Source organism: Pelodiscus sinensis, chromosome 19, assembly GCF_049634645.1.
Source record: "Pelodiscus sinensis isolate JC-2024 chromosome 19, ASM4963464v1, whole genome shotgun sequence".
Classification (NCBI taxonomy): Eukaryota; Metazoa; Chordata; order Testudines; family Trionychidae; genus Pelodiscus; species Pelodiscus sinensis.
In genome coordinates, this window is record NC_134729.1 from 15,392,159 (window position 1) to 15,412,406 (window position 20,248).

At 53.4% G+C, this 20,248-nt stretch overlaps 1 protein-coding gene across 5 annotated transcripts; it reads left to right on the forward strand.

Moving 5' to 3' along the window:
* Positions 1–1,104: 1,104 nt before the first annotated feature.
* TLE5 (TLE family member 5, transcriptional modulator) lies at positions 1,105–17,282 on the forward strand. 5 transcript variants are annotated; one of them, XM_075902547.1, is made up of 8 exons: positions 1,105–1,552; positions 3,029–3,126; positions 5,828–5,891; positions 6,950–7,021; positions 8,212–8,256; positions 11,132–11,194; positions 15,025–15,099; positions 16,051–17,282. In XM_075902547.1, the coding sequence occupies exons 1-8, from the start codon at positions 1,526–1,528 to the stop codon at positions 16,267–16,269; spliced, it is 663 nt and encodes a 220-aa protein (XP_075758662.1). In that variant the 5' UTR covers positions 1,105–1,525; the 3' UTR covers positions 16,270–17,282. The 5 variants fall into 5 exon arrangements, with proteins under 5 accessions (XP_075758662.1, XP_075758661.1, XP_075758666.1 ...); XM_075902546.1 differs by having other exon boundaries at positions 1,116–1,552; positions 16,048–17,282; XM_075902550.1 differs by lacking the exon at positions 6,950–7,021 and having other exon boundaries at positions 1,119–1,552.
* The last annotated feature ends 2,966 nt before the right edge of the window (positions 17,283–20,248 follow it).

Consider the following 20,248-nt stretch of genomic DNA (forward strand, 5'->3'; position numbering starts at 1 on the left):
GGAGGAAGTCAGCAATTTTTCAGTAATAGTGTGGCTGTGACGCTTTTTAAATATTTTAATGTCTGATTTTGTAAGCAAGTCGTTTTTAAATTAGGCGAAACTTGGGGGAGGGGGACATGAGAGAAATCAGAGTCCTGAAATGAGTAGCCATGTTTCAGAGGGGTAGCTGTGTCAGTCTGTTTCAGCAAAAACAAGGTGGAGTCCTGTGGCACCTTAAAGACTAACAGACTTATTTGGTTATAAGCAGGGCTCGACAAACCGCGGCAAGATCTACTCGCCAGCCCCACACCGCGCATGCGCCAGACCAGCACTGTGCATGCACACAGCACCGGTGAACGGGGCAACTGGCTGAAATCTACTCGCCACAGGCAAGTAGATATGGCGATTGGTCGAGCCCTGGTCATAAGCTTTCATGGGCTGGACCCCCACTTTGTCAGATGCATGATTCATGTTATATCCCCTTCACCTGGCAGGTGTAGTAGCCACTCACTCCAGCGGCTACTATTACAGCCCACTGGAAGTTCCACGTCTGAAAAATTCAGGCTGATTTATGCATCTGACGAACGGGGCAGCGTAGCGTGCGAAGGTTGAGAGCCACCGGCTTAGAGCAGTGTTCCCTCTAATCTTTTCAATCCAGATGCAGAATAAATTTTTTATGTACACTGAGTCATGTGTGAAAGTGCACTGCCAGGAGAAAAAAAACTCTCTGTGGGTGCTCTGCCAACCAGTGGGGTGGCATTGGAGTCTCAACTGTGTGGCTGCACAAGCCTTAGCTCATAGGGAACTTGGGCCTAGACACACAAACCCTACTGTGCCTAGACCCCTATGAAGAGGATCCCTGCAGCCTTTCTGGGACTGAGTCCTGCCCACAGAGGGGCTGGAGCAGTTTTTGTACTGGGCGGGGGGCGGGGGGGGCGCCATTGACCCAAATAGCACAGAATGGAAACCCTTTCAAGCCAGGGCCGCTGCAGCATCTTTGGAAGGGGGAGGCCCGGGTGACGCGTTAGCTGTTCAGCCGGAGCGGGAGTAGCAGGAAGCACGTCCAGGGAGGGAATGCGCTGGAGGGAGGGTGTTGCTAGCTGCACCCGCCTGGGGAGGGGAGGCGTTCCCTGGCCCGGGAGAGGCGCTAAGGTCCCTGCCGGAGAGGGGAGCTGCAAGGGGGCGGGCGCTGGGGGGAGCTGCAGCCAGGCGGGGGAGCGCAGCTCGGCTTTGCTGCAGAGCCGGCTCCGGGGGAGCGGCGCGGAGCGGGGCTGCTGCAGAGCGGAGCGGAGCGGAGCGGGGCGCACGGCCGGGCTGCTGCGGGGCGGAGCGGGGCGCGCGGGGCAGCCGCAGCCGCAGCAGCAGGTGGTGCTGATCAGCCGCAGGACGGAGCCGCAGCCGCCATTAGACAAAAGGCGAGGCGGCCGGAGCCGAGCGGAGCCGCAGCCCGGCGCGGGGACGCGGCCTAGGCTCGGGCGCTGCGCAGGGACAAAGGCGGAGCAGCGGGGCCCGGCCCAGGCAGCAGCCGGAGCAGCCCGAGCCTGACATGATGTTTCCGCAAAGCCGGCACTCGGTGAGCCGCGGGCCCGGCCCGGGGGCTGCACCGGGGCGCGCGTGGGGGGTGCGCGTGGGGGGGGGGCGCTTAGTGCGTGGGGGAAGCACGGAGCGGGGGGGCTCTGCACCCCACGGGGGGGTCGGCGCACAGGTGGGGGCTGCTCAGCGCGCTCTGGGGCAAGCGCCGGGGGCTCCTGCGGGTAAGGGGATGCGTGGGCGGGCCCGAGGCAAGGGGGGTGCGGGGGGAGTTCAAGGTTGGGCTGGAGGTGTCGGGCTCGGCGGGGCGCTGCGGGGGTGGCTCGGGGCGCCTTGGTCCAGGAAGTGCAGCGGGGCGAAGCGGCCACTGCTCTTGTGCTGGGAAGACCCTGGCAGCTGGGCCAGCCAATGCACAAGGGGCGTCTCTGCCTCGCGTGGGGTCTGGGGCGAGCTGGAAGGGACACGGGGGTGCTGGGTGGAAACCGCTTTGGGCCCTGGGGGGCCAAGTTGGTGTTTTATGAGGGTGAGGGGCGGGGTGCAGGTGCTGTCTGGGAGAGGGTGGTATGTGGGGGGCAGGAGACGGGGGAGGGGTGAGGGCACTTTTACCTGAGTAGCTCTTTTCCTTTTCTTGAAGCTGGCTGCTCTGCTTCTTCCAGTTTCTGTGAGGGGTCGGTGCACTGATGGGAATATTTATCTCCCCCCCCCCCCCCCCCCCGAGCTTACTGCCATCGGGGCTTTGAGCCCCTGATTATCCTGATGGGAAAAGAATAAATGTTTATTGTTCCTCCACTTTTTAATACCCGAGTCTAGATAGAGCCGTAGAGGAGGAGGATTGCCTTGAAACAAACAAACAAACAAACCCTAGGCTGGCAGATTGGGGTGGGTTTAAATATCCCCTGGCCCCTATCAACTCTCTCTCTAATTCTGGGGTGTTGCCTGGTGGCAGAGGTGCTGTCCTTCCTGTTGCTAAAGGAGGCAGGAGGCATTGTGAGCTCAGATCAGCTGAGTGAAAGCTTGGCTCACTGGTTGGGATGCCAGCCTGGGACTGGCGACTGCTGGATTCCATTCCTAGAGCCAGTGGCTTAGTCTGTCCGTGCCTCAGTTTCCTGTCTGTAGAATTGAGGTAATAGCCCTGCCCTCCCTCACAGGGGTGCTGTGAGGCGAAACGCATTAAAGGAGGCCTTTAGAAACTGGGACCTCTCCACCTTCCTGATTGCCGTAGCTAGCAGAGCAGCAGCAGGGCTGCATGACCGTGGGCCCCTTTTGGGGCCTGTGTTCCCCATCTGAGGGGGCGGAGGCGGGGAGAAATAGTTCTCCTGGAGGTGGGGCTTTAATTCCAGGTCCTTGGTGCAAGAGTGCTAGGGAAGGAGGCTGATGCTGCAGTCATTGCTTGGGGGTTGGGGGTGCTGCCCAGTGCTGACCCTCATCTGTGGGGACAGCTGTGCTGGAGGGGGAAGGCTTGTCTGGGCATCGCTTTCCCTCCTGCCATATTGCCCGGCGCTCTCTTCTGTGTCCAAAGGGTTCGTCTCATCTGCCGCAGCAGCTGAAGTTCACGACCTCTGATTCCTGTGACCGGATTAAAGATGAATTCCAGCTCCTGCAAGCTCAGTACCACAGGTGAGCCTAGTGCACTGCGGTGCAACTAGCCGCAGCCTGCGGCTCTCCATGTCTACGGCCCACGGGGAGCTGGCGGGGATGCTATTCAGGGCCCATGCCAAAGTGAGTGTTGTCTTGGTGACGTCCCTCCTCCCAGCCTGCCGTAAGGGATGCTCTTCTCATCGGCTGCGTGCTGTCACTGCGATGCTCTCAGTAGCTAGCCAGAGATGGTGGCAGTAAACGATGCTTTCACAGGTGGGTCCCAGGGGCCTGTCACTTGCTCGCTTCTGCCATGAAGTTTTCAGGATTTTTTTGTTAAGGGCTCCTGGGGAGGGGACGGGATATTCAGAGGTTGACTTGCTAGATAGAGACATGGTGATAGACAGGAAGGAGGACCGGCGCAGTTTCTTGCAGCCTTATGTACTGCTGCAGTTGTCAGAGGATGACTCGTGTAGGAAACCGAACTGACCCTCACAGCTGATCCCCCAAGGAAACAGACCCGAGCAATGTGCTTTGGAGGAAGATTCCTTCACAGCAGCCAGATTTGAAATGCGATGGAGAGCATGATTGCCTTGGCTAAAATGGCACCTAGTTGTGGGGGGAGGGGTGGGGGATGAGTCCTGCTGTGTTATAACCCTGACGATCATGAAAGCTGAAGGCTTTAAATTCCCCCCCTGAGCAGCAGTACTCCTGGTTTACCCTTTGCTCAGCTAGGACAATGAGGACTAGCCGATTGCACTGTGGCTGGGAGTTTGTAGTCTGTGCTGTGTTCTGTCTTGCCCACGTGAACCCATTGCAAACACTGCTGGGAAATGCTGAAATCTCAATGTGCATGTTTTCCAATAAACCTTTCTAGTGATCTTAAGATTTGGCTTTTATTGGAACAGAGCTTAAATCAACCTGAGGGTATCCTCTTTAATTATCTAATACACCATTGAGATCTCTTCATTTTGTGTCCTTATGCATATGACTTTGTGGCTGCTCGCTTGTTCTGCTCTGACTTTCCCATGTGCCTTGCGTCCCAGGCGGGGCTTCAGATGGAAAATAGGAGTGCAGGTTCATGCCAACAGGATTACAATGGAATCTGTGGCAGCCAGAAGTCACTATTCAGAAATGGCTGATTTCCCAGAACACCTCTGCCTTTAAGCGCTGCCATGTATTTCTGGCAATTGCATAAGGCATACATCTGCAGTGGACTGTAGATCTTTCAGAGGGACACATTTGCAAGATCTAATCGGATGAAAAAGAAACAGGTTCTGTGCAGTTAATGCTGCTCCTGGTTTGAAATGTAAAACCATGGCACATGCTTGCTGAAATTCTAGGTGTACAAACCGCCTGCATTCTTACATTTAAATACATCAAATAATAGAAGATGCTGCTTTAGTGGCTTTTTTTTTGTGTCTCATTATCAAGAAACTAGTCAGGAAATTCTCAGAGGGGGTAGCTATGTTAGTCTGTAATTTTAAAAACTAGTAGTCCTGTGGCACCTTAAGAGACCAACAAAAATATATAGTATGAGCTTTCGTGAGTAAAACCCACTTCATCAGATGAGCTGGAGTGGAAATAAAAGAAATATTGATATAGATCTATATATCAAAGTCCCTGTCAATTGTAGGACTGGTGCTAATGAGGCTAATTAAGAAGGCTGGAAGTGTCCCACTCTTAGCTTTTGATGTAAAAATGCAGTTGTTGAAGGCAAGGGGAATTGGCTTTATAATGCGACATTCAACCTCCGTGAAAGCTCATGATACTATGTTAGTCTCTAAGGTGTCACAGGACCACTCCTTTTTATTTTTACTTTCACACAATGCACCTAAAATCTTTCAGGAGAGTTTATATAATACTTCCCCACTAGGGGATGTAAAAGTTTAACTGGTTACCCACTAAGCATTAGCCTTACCGGCATGCTTTCCCAATAACCTTTTAAGTGGGCTGGACCTGGGGAGCAGCTGCCTGCCTGCGGTGGCCTGGCCAGCAGGAAGGACCTCAGCTGCGGTGGGCCTGGCTGGAGCAGTCCCCTGGTCGTGGTGCAGCAGGCCTGGTTGGGGGTCCCCCCAGGAAGGGCTGGGCTGGAGGAGCCCCCCTGCCCATAGCAGGGGGGCTAGCAAGGCCATAGTTATAGGGGGGCCCTGCCTGGAGCAGCCCTGGCTGTGGGACTCCAGCCCTCCACAGTTAACTGGTTAAACAATTAAAATTATATTGGTTAACTTTTTGAATAAGTATTTACATCCCTAGTCCCTACAGCCCACGTGACAATTACTGATAGGGTCTGGAAACTGGTCCATGCATCAGCCCTTCCTGACACACATGATTTGACTCCCTTAGTAAGGGCTGCAGGACCAGCTAGAGAAACTCTACTTCCTTCCAGTGTTCCTGTTCCAGATGAAAAATAAAGGCTTGGCCTGTGGGTAACTGAGTGTAAGATCCTCTCATCACTGGGCAATTGAATGCTGTTTGAGTATCTTTTAAAAATTATTAGTGTTGTGGTAGCATGTAGGAGCCCATTGTGTTCTCTTTGTACAGCGCCAGACACACGAACAGTCTGTATCCCAAAGCCTCTACAGCCCTACGTATAAGCTCTCTCTTCTGGTCGTATTTGGGGGTCCCATTGCACTAGGTTCTGTACAAACACACAGGGCACAGCTGTTCACGAGCTGAGAGCTCTAGCTGTTGTGATCTCTAGCTGAGCTCTCTGAACACCTGTCTGGTTTTGCTCTTTCAGCTTGAAGTTGGAATGTGACAAGCTGGCCAGCGAGAAATCAGAGATGCAGCGTCACTATGTCATGGTAAGACTCCGTTGCAATAGCAGAGGGTTTGGGGTGCAGGCGAAGGGGAAAGGACATGGTTAAACAGCCCGCTGGAAAGGGGTGTCGTTTTTAGGGCTGTAAAATCCCCTTTAATTGACTAACTGGTTAAACTTCGTGTTTCGGGGGAGTGGGAGCATTTCCCCACACTCCACCCACCTGCTTTGGCCAGGCTGGGGCAGCCCCTGCTTGGAGCAGCACCCCTCCACGGCAGGCCTCATGGGGTTGGAGCAGCTTCCTGCCTGAAGCAGCGAGGAGTCCTGTGGCACTTGATAGACTAACCGAAGTGTTGGAGCATAGACTTTTGTGGGCAAAGACCCACTTCGTCAGCTGCATGTAGTGGAAACTTCCAGAGGCAGCTATAAATGTGCAGGCCAGGATCAGGCTGGAGATGACGAGGTGGATCCAGTCAGGGAGGATGAGGCCCACTTCTAGTAGCTGATCTGGAGGTGGAAGGTTAACCTGTCACATCCCTGCTTGTTTGGTAAGCAACAGGCCGATGAACTCGGAAGCCGGCCCCTGGAGAAGCAGAGGCGAGTGTGCTGAGGAGTAGGAGTCCAAGGAGGGCTTCTGAGAGGACACCCGCTCAAGCAGTTTAGCTCAGGCCTGGGGTTTGATTCCTGGCTCTGCTACTGACCACGTGTGTCATCTTGACATCTCGGTGCCTCTGTAAAGTGGAATGGCACTGGCCGAACCTACCTGATGGAAGTAAGGAGGCTTTGACTTGCTAATGGCAGGGAAGGGCTGTGAGCGCCTTGGCTGGGAGCAGAGACAAGAAAATAGCGACGCTGGAAACGGCTGCCAAGCAGGGCTTTGTGATGCAAACGCCAGGCGATGCTGACTTGTAGCACAGCTGCAGGGTGCAAATTAGACCTTCATTGCCTTGCACAGTCATCGCCGCCGACGCAGAGTGGGCGGGAAACGCTGCCACATCCGCGTGGTGGGCGCTGGAGTGGGGCAGGCCAGTGGGGAGCTGGCTGCTAGATGCATGCTGTGCCATTTTAATTCAGTAAGGAAACCCTCTTCTGTTCCTCTCCCAGATGTGGTCAGCACTCAGCCCTCAGAGGTGCCTGTTTGCGGAGGATTTGCCATATGTGAGCTCCTGGGCACAGGTGGGCTTGGGGCCGGAAGTGCAGAGTCTGTGGCCGGGTTGAGCTGTCAGCGGCTGCCCGTCCTGGGATGGGGAGAAGTGGCAGGGATGAACACAGTGCTTCTGAGAAGAGTGAGGGATTTAAAAGCACAAATAAAAAGGGCAGCATCCCCATTCCTCCACCACAGGCCGTGGCTGCTCCCAGAAAGGGGGAGGTTGGCTGCCTGACTGAAATTCAGCTCCTTGCTGTGAGCCACAGCTGGTGTGTGGCAATGACGAGCAATAGAACAATGCGCGTACGGGGGCTCGCGGAGACGGGAGGGTGTCCCAGAGAGCTGGTTTATAGGGGTTTCTGGACAGGGATTAGGATCTTTCACTTTGGGTGCCAGCCCTGATTCTCGCTGAGACAGGCTTTGAACCATCGTAAGAGCTGGTGGAGGAGAAGGGGGTTTGGGATGATGCGGAAATACCAGCAATTTTCACCTCCTTCCACTGGAGCTAGTTGTTGGGCCTGGGAAGGAGAGAATTCCTGTGTGTGTTAGGTAGTGTCCATCTGGGACCATCGCCCCATTGGGCCAGGTGCTATACAGGCAAGTCCCTGCCGCTCAAAAGCTGACAGTAAAATGATTACATTGAATCCCAGTTTGTCCCTGCAAACAGAGGTTGCCGTCTGCCTAGTGTAGCCAGCAGCCCGCTAGTGGGAAGCTAGCAGAAGGGTTTTATCTCTGAATTGGTTGGCTACCGGGCCTGCGGAAGTTTGAATTGCAGTTAGCGATGGACCCCTTCTCTGCCCAGCTTGAGAAAGGAAGAGGAGAAACCCCTTGCATGGGACCATGGCGGCTGCTGCTCTGAGCGACGCAGGAAGGGGATCCAAAGGGCACTACTCAGGGAACACGGGAACATTCCAGAGGCAATTATGGCCTCATTGAGATGCCTGGGAGCTTTTCCCAATGGAACCAGGATTTCACCCCAAGTGTGCAGGAAGGGCTGTGACCATGAGCCAGCCTTTAATAGGGTGGGGAGAGAACTTCCTCCCATGACTGGTTCTCCTGGAGCTGCTGCTTGCACCTCTGAGACGGTCCAGGAACTCGCCAGTGCTGGTCTGCGTCCGTCCGGCTCCTTTGCAGCTTCGTTAGGAAAGCCGCTCGTGCAGCCCTTGCGTGGTGCGGGGAGTCTGAGTTGTTGCTGTTTCTCTTTCCTCTCCCCCTGCAGTATTACGAGATGTCCTACGGGCTCAATATCGAAATGCACAAACAGGTGAGACAGGGTTTTCTGCAGCTGCTAGGATGGGCGGGGGGAGTTATTTCCTTCACCAGACGTCTCTGACCTTGCTCCCCTGCCTCTGCCGGCTTAATTTCCTTGTGGAAGCCATTGGAAAGCCGTGACGGTTCCCCTCTGGCGGGTATGATTTGAGCTCCTCTTGGGATTGATTTGTTTCCTCCTCCTCCCCCTGCAGAGACACACTCACGCCCCATTGCTGGTTGTTCATGAGTCCATAGAAGACCTTCATGGTTCTGCCAGATGGATTAGGGGCTGAATCCAGATGGAGAGGCGAGACTTGGGGGAGAACATTCTGCATCTCCTCTCAGATGTTAAGCTCCGGTGGAGGAGGTGTGGGGCCCGAACGAGCTGGGCATTTCCGTGGGCTCAGGGAGCAGCACCTAGACAGGGAAAGAGCAGAAGGCGGAGCCCAGGAGGAATGCGCTGCCAGGCCAAGCTGCTGGAATGTTCAGTACATGATGCTGAGCCTGAGCCGTGCCTGGTTCACAACCCCCTGAAATCTTGTTTGGACTTGCTGAGCTCTTTAGCAGCTGCTGCTTCCTCCCTGTCACGTGTCCTGCTGAAAAGGCCGGGGAAGCAGGAAGAATCCTTTAAAGATTCTTTGAAAACAATTACCCTGTGATTCCCAAGGGCTTGTGCTGGGTGGTTTAACTGTTCAGGGGCCGTAGGAAATTCTTGTGATCTGTTGTCATGCAGCAGCTCCAGGACAGGCGAGGGGAGAATCTGGAAGGTGGCAGATCCTAGGCACCTCTTCAAGCTCTCTCTTTGGGGTGGGGAGATTGTACAATTAGGTCTCCTTTGTGGGCCTCTGGGTAACTTCAAGCTCCTGCCTCTGACTCATGTCCCAGCTCCAATCCAAAATGCATGTTTTTAGTTTAAGGGCAGTCCCTGCTCTGGGACAGGAGATGCTGCAGAATTTGGCAGGCCTAACTGGGGAACAAGGGGGGGACAGTTTGTAGACCACAGCCAATGTTTTCAGTGCTTTCTGAGAGCCTGGCTTTCCAAAAGCACTGAGCCCCCATCCTTTGGAAATGCCCAGCCCCTTCTGTTGTCTCACGTGGGTGATATATTGAAGTGCCCAGTGGCTTTGGGGAGATAATGGGCTTCTGTTTTCACACATGGATTTCTTCCTTCCTTCCATGGCTATCTAAATAAAACCCCAAACTGGGTTCTGTCTGTTCCCACTGTCGCACTGTCTCCCACACAATGCAAGCCCAGTTAGCGGTGGAGTTTAACTGCCAAGCCCTTGAGTGGATTCCAGCTTTGAGTTTGCCCATCCATTTTGGGGGTAAGCAGCCTTTTTCTGTCTGTCAAGAGGGAAGCAGACGGAGGTGATCAGGCAAATGTGAGAGATGTGCAAAATATTGGCTTCCGTGTTTCTAAGCTCTCTCCGCCACTAGACTCGTGCAGTGACCTGGCTGAGGCCCTGGGCCACATTACAGAGGTGTTTAGCATCCGAAAGATGCAGATAGGCACCTAATGGGAAGAGCAAAAGTCCCCAATCAGGTGGGGCAAGTAAGCCTTATTGACTTTAAAGTCACAGATTTTCATGCCTATTGTGACCTCTGTGATATAGGCCGTGGGACTTCTCTGGGTTAATTCCTACTTCTCGTCTGGCAGCTGTGGCTGAACTAGAGTCTCTCTTAAGAAAACATCCCATCTTGATTTACCCACTTCCAGGGATGGAGAGCGCACCACAGCCCTCGGCAAGCGACTGCAGTGGTCCATTGCTTGCAATTCTTAAACGTGCACCTTATTTCTAGTCTGAATGTGTCTAGGTTCAGCTTCTAGCCGTTGGCTCTTGTTAGTCCTCTGTCTGCCAGAGTGAAGAGCCCTCGATTTTTATCAAACTTCCCCATGCAAGTGCTCAGCTGTGATCAGTTCACCCCTTAACCTTCTCTGTGATACGTCCCTGGAGCCTGTCGCTGCCAGGCATGCTTTCCAACCCTTTAATCTCTCTCTTGGCTCTTCTCTGAATCCTTTCTAGTTTTTTCACATGAGGTCCCCATCCTGCTTGGTGGCTTCTGTAAACCCTTGTAGGTAGGTGCCTTTCTGCATCGTCAACCTAGCCCGGTACTACTCGCCATACAACAAATAAAAATAAAGGCTGGATTCTGACTGAATGAACAGCTTTGTCATTCCCCAGGAGAAAAATATTTAAAAAAACACTTAACAGTCTTTTTTTGTAAAGCCCATGGGAACCAGCTGACACTGTTGTTTTATCTGATCTCTGCTATGGATTGGTTTGTTTTGGTTTTTTTAAAAACCCTCCCTCCCCGGCGCTCTTTGCCCTTCCTATTAAGAGTCGGCCTTTGTCTCTCCCTGGGCCTATTGCTGGTTATTAGCCAAGTCTCCTCTTACTAGCTCAGCTGGTGAGAATATTCCTGGTGCGCAAACTCAAGATTTATAGAACTTTTTAAAGATGTGCAGGGAGAGGGGAGATGACTCCAAGGAGACCCACAGCTGATTTCATCACGGCCTCTCCTTCTCGAAGTGAGTCAGCCACAGTGAAACAAAAGTGTGTCTGGGAATCTAAGCAGTGTACGTAATTCAGCGCTTCCCAGCCTGGTTTCTAATACATTTCCTTCCTATAGGTCTCTGCTTTCTTTATTAAATGCATATTTGAGTCCCTGAGTAGGACAAGGAAATACTGAAAAATCACGATGTGACCAGCAGGATTTATTTGTGCAGGGGTCTGGAGTGGATATCCTTCAGGGCCCCCCACCCCTTCCCCCACCCTCTTGGGGACACAGCAAGGTGGGTGGGACGCTCGTGGACGGATATTGACCAGGGCAGTTAATCTACAGGGAATGTGCCTCTCTTCTGACCCTTTTTTTTTTCCCACCCCCAGGCTGAAATTGTCAAGCGGCTAAATGGGATTTGTGCTCAAGTTTTGCCCTACCTGTCTCAAGAGGTAACTTCCCTCCCCCCCCCCCCATTTCTTTCTATACTGTGAATTGCAAGCAGTGGGGGCTTTAACCACACGGCTTCTGTGCACTCCACCTTGCCTGTTGCCAGGTGCCTTCAGGAGTTCAGTGGGTGTTGTGGGGCAGCCCCATAGAATTAGGTGGGAGAAGGGGGCAGATATTTTTCAAGTGCTTAGCGCTATTGACCTGGCTGGGGTTGTTCCCAAAGAACTGCACCCACTGTGCCAAATCTGGGAGAGACGGCCACTTGGGCTAGTGTGTCCCTGGTAGCTGACTCTGCTGAGGCTCTAGCCTGGAACATTTAAAGTAGCTCTTGAGTTTCTCAACACCCTCCGTGGTACGGCTAAAACGTCCTGGCCTATCTTGTGGCACATCCACAGACAAAGATGGTCTCTGTTCGCTCCCCTGCTTTTCCCATGATTTGAGTCATCAGCTGCTTCTGTGAACTATGGCTGGGCCATGCTGGCAGCTAATTAGGAGGCTGGAGTGTGTATTAAAAAAACCTCCATATGGCTGATTCTTAAGATCTTAGTTTCTTTGCTTCATTAATTAATATACTTGCTGCCTGCCTCTCTCTTTCTCTCAAGGAAAAAAAAAAGAGGATTAACTGGAGAGGAAAGAGCATTGGGGAAGAATATGACACCTCAATTTGATTTTGACAGAGCAGTCTTGGCGTGTTTACCTTTGAAGGGTTACATCCCGAGCCATCTTGGCTAATAGCATGAGGCACAATTGAATTCTGGTCAGAATTAGTCCACCCGGTGGTGGTATGGGGGCTCTGTTCTCCATTTTGGGGGGAATTTAAGGAACATGGAGGTCCAAGCTCTCTAATAGTGTAGCTGTAGCTGCATTTTCTCTGTCTTAGCACAGTGCCCTCGCCCTCTGCTAAGAATCTACTTGCTGGCGATTGTATTCAGGGTCTTTTTCCTATTGCTACCCCTGTGGGCCAGTTACTTAGTACATATTCTTAATATAGCTGCTGCTGCTCTAAATTTTTCTAGCATTATTGCTGGTCTTCCCAGTGACTCTCTAGGCTGCCTGTTATTCAGAACTTGCATCCAGGTCACCTTCCAGGGCAAAGAGCATTTGACCTGTGGAGTGTTTCTTCCTTGCTGCTTTTCAGAGGGGCTCTGGGGCCTTGAAGTAGCCCCTTGCTTACAGCCGTAGTGTGGAGTTTGCTGCATGGCCCGAGTAAAGGATTACTCTCGCCCTGTTGCTGCAGTTACGTCCAGTTAGAGCAAATTCTGCCCCCCTCTTCTGTTGGGGGGTGGGAGAGATTTGGGGCCTGCAGGTTGCAAAGTCCAGCTGTACTGGGGATCCAGGGTGGATATAAATCCATCCTTTCTTGGAAAAAATGGATATTTTACATAACGGCTTATTTCAAATAAATAAATAAATTTAAAATTAAAGTGAAATGGTGGAAAAATGTTGAGGCCTTAACTTACTCTAGTCGGTTAATACTAGGTAAATAATTTTACCCAGTACTGTACTGAGCCGGTAGCAGGCCCTAGTGAAGCACCTTTAACCAGGGCTTCCTGAAGGGCTAACTCAGGTTCTGCAGGTGCAGAGGGAATATTTCCTTCCTTTCAGTTTATTCAGTTCCGTGGCTTGTTCATTCGAACCTGAGAGACCAATAGGTGGCTGGAAAAAGCAGAAATGTTTGTTAGCGCACAAGAATGGTCATCTTGGAGACCAGGGTCCGTCTAGCACAGGATCCTGTCTTCTGACAGAGGCTGGTGCCAAAGCTTCAGAAGGAATGAGCAGAGCAGGGAAATTGAGTGATCGACACCCCTTCCTCTCCTCCCCTCCAATCCATCTAGTCCCAGTTTATGGAAGTCCCAGGTTTAAGGGTGCCCAGAGCTTGAGGTTACATGCCTGACCATCTTGGCTAGCAGTTAGAGGATACAGCCAACTCTTCTAATCCAACTAGACTTCACAATATCCCCTGGCATTGAGTTCCACAGATTGACTCATGGGTGGTGAATATCAGAGGCAGGGGAAGGCAGTGCCAGCTGGCACTGCTCGCATGCTTCCCCCATTCAGTACAACCCTCTTCTCACCCCACCCCCCAAGTCTCCGGGGAGGGGCTGCCTGGGCTTCAACCCTGCGCTGCCAGCCCTCCCAATGTTCTGGTGCCAGGGAGGCTGGGATGAAGGGGGGCGAGGGGCAGGGAGAAGTTCCCTCTCCAGGTTGGCCAGTGCTGTGTACTCCCTGCCCTCCCCGGGCAGGGGGGAAGGCTAGGTCTGTGGGCCGCCTGTGCTCCAGGTGGAGGAGCTGGGGCAGTGGAAGGCTACAGGCTGCCCCCGCTTGGTGGAGGCCTGCCCCCACAGTGGTGGGGTCTCAGGCACAAGGGCCACCGCTGGGGGCTTGCCCACCCCAACCCTGGCTTCACCTGGCACCATGGGTTACGTGTGTGGGGTGCGAAGAAGTAATTCCTTATTGCAATTTGAAACCTGCTGCCTGTCAATGTGGGTGCCCCTGGCTCTTGTGTGAAAGGATAAGTAATACTGTGGTCAGAATCTTGTAGACCCCTGTCCTATTCCCCCTTAGTCACTCTCCATTGGTGTATAAAAATGAGGTATGAAAGGATGAGATGTGCTAGATCTAATATGTAGAGGGACATGGTGACCAGAAACAATCAATTCCATTCACTTACTACGGGGAACACTTCACTTATTTAATAAATCCATCGGTTTCCAATGCAAAACACATTTTGATAAACTTAATTTTTGTCACGTATCCTGCCCACTTAATGCGACTTTATTTAGCTAACAGTTCTTAAAATGTTGTTTGTGCATTTAATTGGTTGTATTTCAACCCCTGTAGAGTTTGACACACCCCAGTACAAAAGTAATCAGTTAGGAAATAAGAACTGAATCATTCACCATAGAATTTCTTGCACAAATGTGAACAGATACTATATCCTCCTGGTTTGCAAAAAAGCACCACATTTAGATTAAAGGGTATACTTAGTTACCAACCAACAAGAATCCACCTTTCTTTTGGAAAAATAACAAAAATGTAGAAATGTAAAACAAAATTAAAATGGGTGATTATAATCAAGGGTGTTGCTTGCTGATCGAAATCATGATTAAAATTGGTTATTTTAACCCATTTTGGTTTACATCAATCGATCTTACTGAGCCAGGTGCTGGTAGGGGAGTTTCTGGTTGGTGCTGTGGAGACAACTCAGAGAGGCTGTAATAGAGGTCTATAAAATTATGACGAGTGTGTAGAAAGTGAATGAGGGAGTGTTATTTACCCCTTCCCATAAGACAAGAACCAGGGGTCACCCAATGAAATGAATAGGCAACAGATTTAAAATGAACATAGAGAAGTACCTCTTCACACAGTGCAGAGTCAACCTGTGGAACTCCTTGCCAGGTGATGTGGTAGCTGGGTTCATAAAGGAACTAGATATGTTCATGGAGGATAAGTCCACCGATGGAATCAGCAGAAGGAACTTGCCTCCTGCAAGCAAAGTCTTTTGGCTGGCTTATGGCCCCCTCGTGGTGTACTTAATGGGGACAGATCCTGTAGCACATGCTCAAAGGAATGTCTCTTGTCCCCTTCATCCTCGGGGAGCATTGCAGATTCAGGCACTTATTCTACAGGCACCTGCTCTCCCTCCCCTCCCCCTCCCCAGAGCCTCTCCTTGGCCGGCAATTAGTCCAGGGCGGGATGAGTTTAACCTGACTGGCCGTGCAACCTGCTGGGAGAACCTAGCTTGGGCTGGAGCTGGCTGTGCTGAGTCCCACACAGTGATCTTTACATGACTTGAAGGTTTTATTTCCTCCCCCTTCTCCCTCCCACCCAGCACCAACAGCAGGTCCTGGGAGCCATTGAACGAGCCAAGCAAGTGACCGCACCGGAGCTGAATTCCATCATCCGTGTACGTGATGCGCGGTCAGGAGCGGGTTGTGGGGAGCAGGGGAGAAGCGTGGAGATGGGGTGGGGGGTGAGCTCCAGGTCCAATCACTTTAGCTACCCTGAATTATTTAAAACAGACAGGCCCTGGCACGCTGCAGGGGGGCCAGGGCAAAGAAGGTTGTAGCTCTGCAGGGGGATGGGGGCTCTGAGCGCTGCCTCTGCTGCATCCTTTGCCCCCTTCCCATCCTACCTGAGGCAGGCTCTTGGCACATTGTCATAGCCAGCAGCCTTTGACCACCGTGCAATGGCGCCTCTACTCCGATGAGCCCCGAGTCCCTCGCCAAACCCTACACCGACATCACGCGCCCCTGCAGAGCGCTGGACCACAGCATATGCCTGCTGGCTGCAGCTCTGCCGTGGCCAAGCTGGGCCGTAGGGGTGCATCGGGCTGGCGTGGCCCAGCAGCGCAGGTAGCAACAGGGTGGATGAGGAGCTGACCTGGGCTGCATCAGGCCAGGCCGTGTTCAGCCGCTGGCAGCTGAGCTGCAGGCAAGCGTCTAGGCCGAGCTGCAGGTGTCTAGCCCGCTTGGCTCCATCCAGCAGCACGGGCAGAGGGCTAGATCCTGGCTGCAGGGCTAGTGCAGCGTTGGGGGTGGGCCAGGACTCAGCTCAGCCATGAGCATAAGTGATGGGGGGAGGGGCGTTTGAGGGGAGGAGGGGTTCTGCAGAAGAACACCAGGCTCCTATGGGGGCCTAAGCAGCTTCCACGCAGGCAGGAGCAGCCTGTGCATTGCTCTGGAGGTCACCGGTGCAGTCCCTGCAAGACAGCGGCCGCCCCAGCTGCAGTGTGTGAGGAAGCCCCGTTTGGCTGGCCGCTACCCCAGGGGAGCAGGGCCCGTCGCGGAGGGGGCTGCCCACTTTCCAAATGACACATGCCCCTCTTGTCCGTCTCTTCCATCGTTCCCTACAGCAGCAGCTTCAAGCTCACCAGCTCTCGCAGCTCCAGGCTCTCGCTCTCCCCTTGACTCCGTTGCCCGTGGGCCTGCAGCCCCCGTCTCTCCCGGCCGTCAGCACCGGCACCGGGCTCCTCTCGCTCTCGGCCCTGGGCTCCCAAGCCCACCTCTCCAAGGAGGACAAGAACGGTCACGATGGGGACACCCACCAAGACGACGATGGGGAGAAGTCAGATTAAAGTGAGGGGGTGGGGCTGGGGGAGGGGCTCAGTAAAAGATGCAGTATCGCTCTGGTCAGTGCTCCTTAGAACTGCAGTAGTTTGTAGGGTGGCATCCCGCCAGGCGCACAACGTGCGCGTTTCCCCCCTTCCGTGCCCACGATGGGTGGGGATCTGAGCAGCCACCTCCCTTGAACCAAGTAGAAACGTGGCAGCAATTGTGGCCACAGTCACGCACACATGGTTGCTAAATTCCACTCTGCCCGCCCCCAGATCTGTTGCAGGCCTCGTATTGTTCAGTCACGCCAGGGCTCGGAGCGCTGCTCTCCGCAGCTCTAGGCCAGCAGAGCATCGAGTCTGGACTCTGGGTACTATGCGTTCACAGTGGTACCATTCCACCTCTTTTCTGCCCCCGTCCTCTCCTCCCCAGAGCCGGTGCATATTTAAAGATACATCCCTGTTCCTGCCCCGACATGCCCCAGCCTCTGTAGGTTTCCATTGCATCTCACTGGCCCTGTTCCTTCTCGGCACCCCACCTGCACTTGGACCAGTTCTGCACCTTGCTGTCCTGCATGTATCTCTCTTTAACCAGTGCCAGGGGCACCATACCTACTCCAGTGCCCTCAGTCGCCAGGTGTGTCTCTGCGTGCTGCTCCCCCACTTCCAGCTGGCCTTCTCCAGCATGGTACCTGGCTATCTAAGATGGTGGGAGAAAGGAGGTGGAGGGGAAAAATCAGACCAGATTAGAACCTCCCCCTGCTTCCCTTCCCTCCCCCCCCCCCCATTTGGAAAAGGATACTGCAGCTTTCTCTGTTTCTATTTCCGTGCGCTAGCGTGTCTTTCTTTTAAAAAAAACAAAATGGAATTTTAAAAAAAATCTCGTGTTTGTATATAGTCCTTTAGAGAGAAATCTTGTTTTGCTTTTTGTGTTTAATCACTCAACCTATAAGAAGAGGAACTGAAAATGCTGTATGGAGGGTGTTACTAGCTGTGCCTTTAAAATAAAGAAATAAGAAGGTTGGTTAAAGCTGCGACTCAGGACTCTTGGTAAATAAATGCGGAGATTTTGGTTCTAGGGCAGAAGCAAAGGGCCTGGGTTCTTTGTCTGACCAAATCCGTGGCCCTCTACTGCCCTGCTGTATGCCTCAGTTCCCCCATCTGTAAAATGAAAGTGATTGGGGCTGCCTTGCAGCTGTTCTGTGACCTCTCCAGATGCAGAACAAGTCTCCCCTGCACGCCCTGAAATGCTGCAGGCCTGATTTCTCTCTCCTACCCCCAAGAGTGTGTGGTGGGGTGGACCAGGTCCTGAGGCCCCCTGCCGAAGGCCCTGTGGTCCTGCCACACCCCACCCCAGAAAAAGGCCATAGACAAGTCCTCCAGGAGGCTAGAGTGGCTGTGGAGGAACTGGCCAATCAGGGGCCAGAGAGATGCTAAAAAGGAGCTGCAGGCCCAGAGTCAGCTCAGTGTCTTTGAAGCCCAGAAGAGGAGAAGCCTGGCTGGCCGAAGGAGCAGCAGCAGCAGCACCCCCGGGAGCTAGTGTAAGACTCCAATGAGCTGAGGTAAAGCCTTGAGCTAGGGGAAGAAACCTCCAGAAGAGCCCTGGAGGCATGGCTCACGGCTGAGTGAGGAAACAAGCGGAGAGAAAAGGGGCGCTAGCAGAGGGCACCGGGATGGACCTGGGTGAGGCCCCTGCCCGGCAGGCGTTTATGATGCAGCATGTCACTCGGCCGGAGGGCTGAGTTGCTGAAGAGGCTTTCGGCATCAGGCAGTGCGGGAACGGCACTCAGCCGGGGGGGCGCTTTCCTGGGTTGATCCTAGGGCAGCCAGGTCTGATTGTCCGGAGGTGCCACGCAACAGGGCTGCTCAGCGCCTTGTAACAGGCTGGCACTCTCCAAATACATGTGCCCCCTGTTACAAGGTGATGAGCATCATCTGCATCCATGTTGCTCAGCACCCCTGGACAGTCAGTCCCTGGCTGCCCTGCAATCACGCTGACAGAATTGGCTGCTAGCTCTTCATAATCAGAATGGCCCGAGAGCCCTGTTCTAACTTGAGAACATCCCTCTGCTCTGGGTACCTGTCATGCCAGCTGGAGAGGGGAGCCTTTTGCTGCCTGGGCCCGTGCCCATAATCTCGCGCCTGGTGAAGTCAGTAGAGGAAAGCTGCCAAAGCAGGCAGCCGTGTGGGCACAGGCCCTGGCAAAGCTGCGTGCAGCTGAATTGGAGCACGAGCTGCTGGGCCTGCAAAGGGATTGTATTTAGCAAAGATCACCCCTTCTAAGACAGAATTTGCTTCGTCCCACGAGACTGCAGGTTCATGGAGTGCGGTATCCTGCTGTGGGCGTGAGAAAGGGAGGTACCTTGACCAGCCACTGGCAGGGGAGCCCTGAGACTGAACAGCAGAAGCAGGGAGGATTCCTGTTCCCTAGGGAGTCTCATCCAGTAAATTCCACAATCGACAATTCTACAAATAAAGGGAAACGTTCCCTAGTGGGAACTGCCAGCTGCTGCAGCACTGGCTGGATCAGTCTTGGTGCAGCCTTCACCTGCTGACCATGCCCCTTAGGTGCCACCAGCTAGGCACAGCTTTGGGACGGATGTGAAATGAGTTGGAAGGGTCTCAGCCTGGTTCCCGGGGGCAGCCAAAGCCTGTCAGTGCACATCCATAAAAAAGCACCGTGCAAATTGTCGCTGATTGGTCCTGTTGTCAGCACTGCAGCCTGAACCGCAAGGCCTGGGGCTCTGGGGGCCAGAGATGCAACCCCGCATCAGGCTCTGTTAAGCAGCAGCTCCAGCTGTCTCCAGTCTGACAGCTGCTCTATGGCCTTTGCTATGGAACTGAGGGCTCTAATGCAAGAGGCCAAGTGGCTTTCCCTCGGGGTGTCTTTACAGCCATGTTTGCTCATGCAGTTGCTCTGTAAGAGCTGTGGGGCGGGCACTGGCTTTAGGGCTAGCTTGTGCCATGCCGCCTGTCTTTGCTAGGTCACGGGTTCAGATCGAGCCTGTGGGCAGGTGGGACCGAGTGCTTGCGGGTGAAGTCAGTCTGGTGCATTTGTGATCTGCTTCCCTGGAGGAGGGCTGGCCTTGCAGCTCAACTACAAAACTCACGGGCACTGGAATGAATTTGCAGCTGTAGCAGGTCAGTCAAGGGCTGAATGACGGAGGCCCTGTTTACAGTCAGCTGAGAGCCACAGGATCCTGACAGGTAGCAAGTATACGTGCCCTCCCCAGAGCTATGTGTATGGAGTGTGAGTCTCCAGGGGCCTAAACCCACTTTAAAATGTGCACAGAGAACCACTTCCCTCTCCAGTCCCTGGGATCTCTGGGCTCATCCTGCGTTTTTCTTCGCTAGGAGCCTCTTGGTTACATGCCTCGGGCATTCCCGCCAGTGCGTCTGACTTCCCAGGTTGGTGCTAGCAGGGCGCCATATCTGTCTCCTGCTTAGACTTTTGATCACTCAAAGAACATTCCTCTTGGCAGCTTCTGACGGCGGCTGCATTTCTCAAAACATGGCGCGAACATCCCCTCCCACCCCCGGGCAGCAGAAGGGGCTTAAAAGCACCCCACCCCAGTGACTCCTTCGCTAGCTAAGACCGCTGCTCGGGTCGCAGAGCAGCTCTTCCCTCTTGACCTGGTGTCTGCTCATACAAGCCCCTTTCCTGACCAGGTGCAAGAGGGCGTTTTCCAGAGCCCTCCGTGTGATTTAACGACTAGCTCTTGGATTCAAGGCAGCTCAGAGTTGTGAGCAGGAGGTTAAGGCAGGAGAAGCTTGTTAATGTCAAAAGAGAAACCCAGGCAGACAGGTTAATAAACAGCCCCTAGCACTAGGATCTTTAAATCCTGCAGAAACGCTGCTCTGAAAGGGAAGCTGCTCCCCCCACCCCTACCCCCACCCCTGCTCATTTTTGCTTTGCTGGGCTGTCTGGTTCACAGCACCTCACCTTTTGCTGTGTGTGTCTCCCCTGCATGTCTGCAGTGCCTTTGGTTTTAAAGGGCCCCAC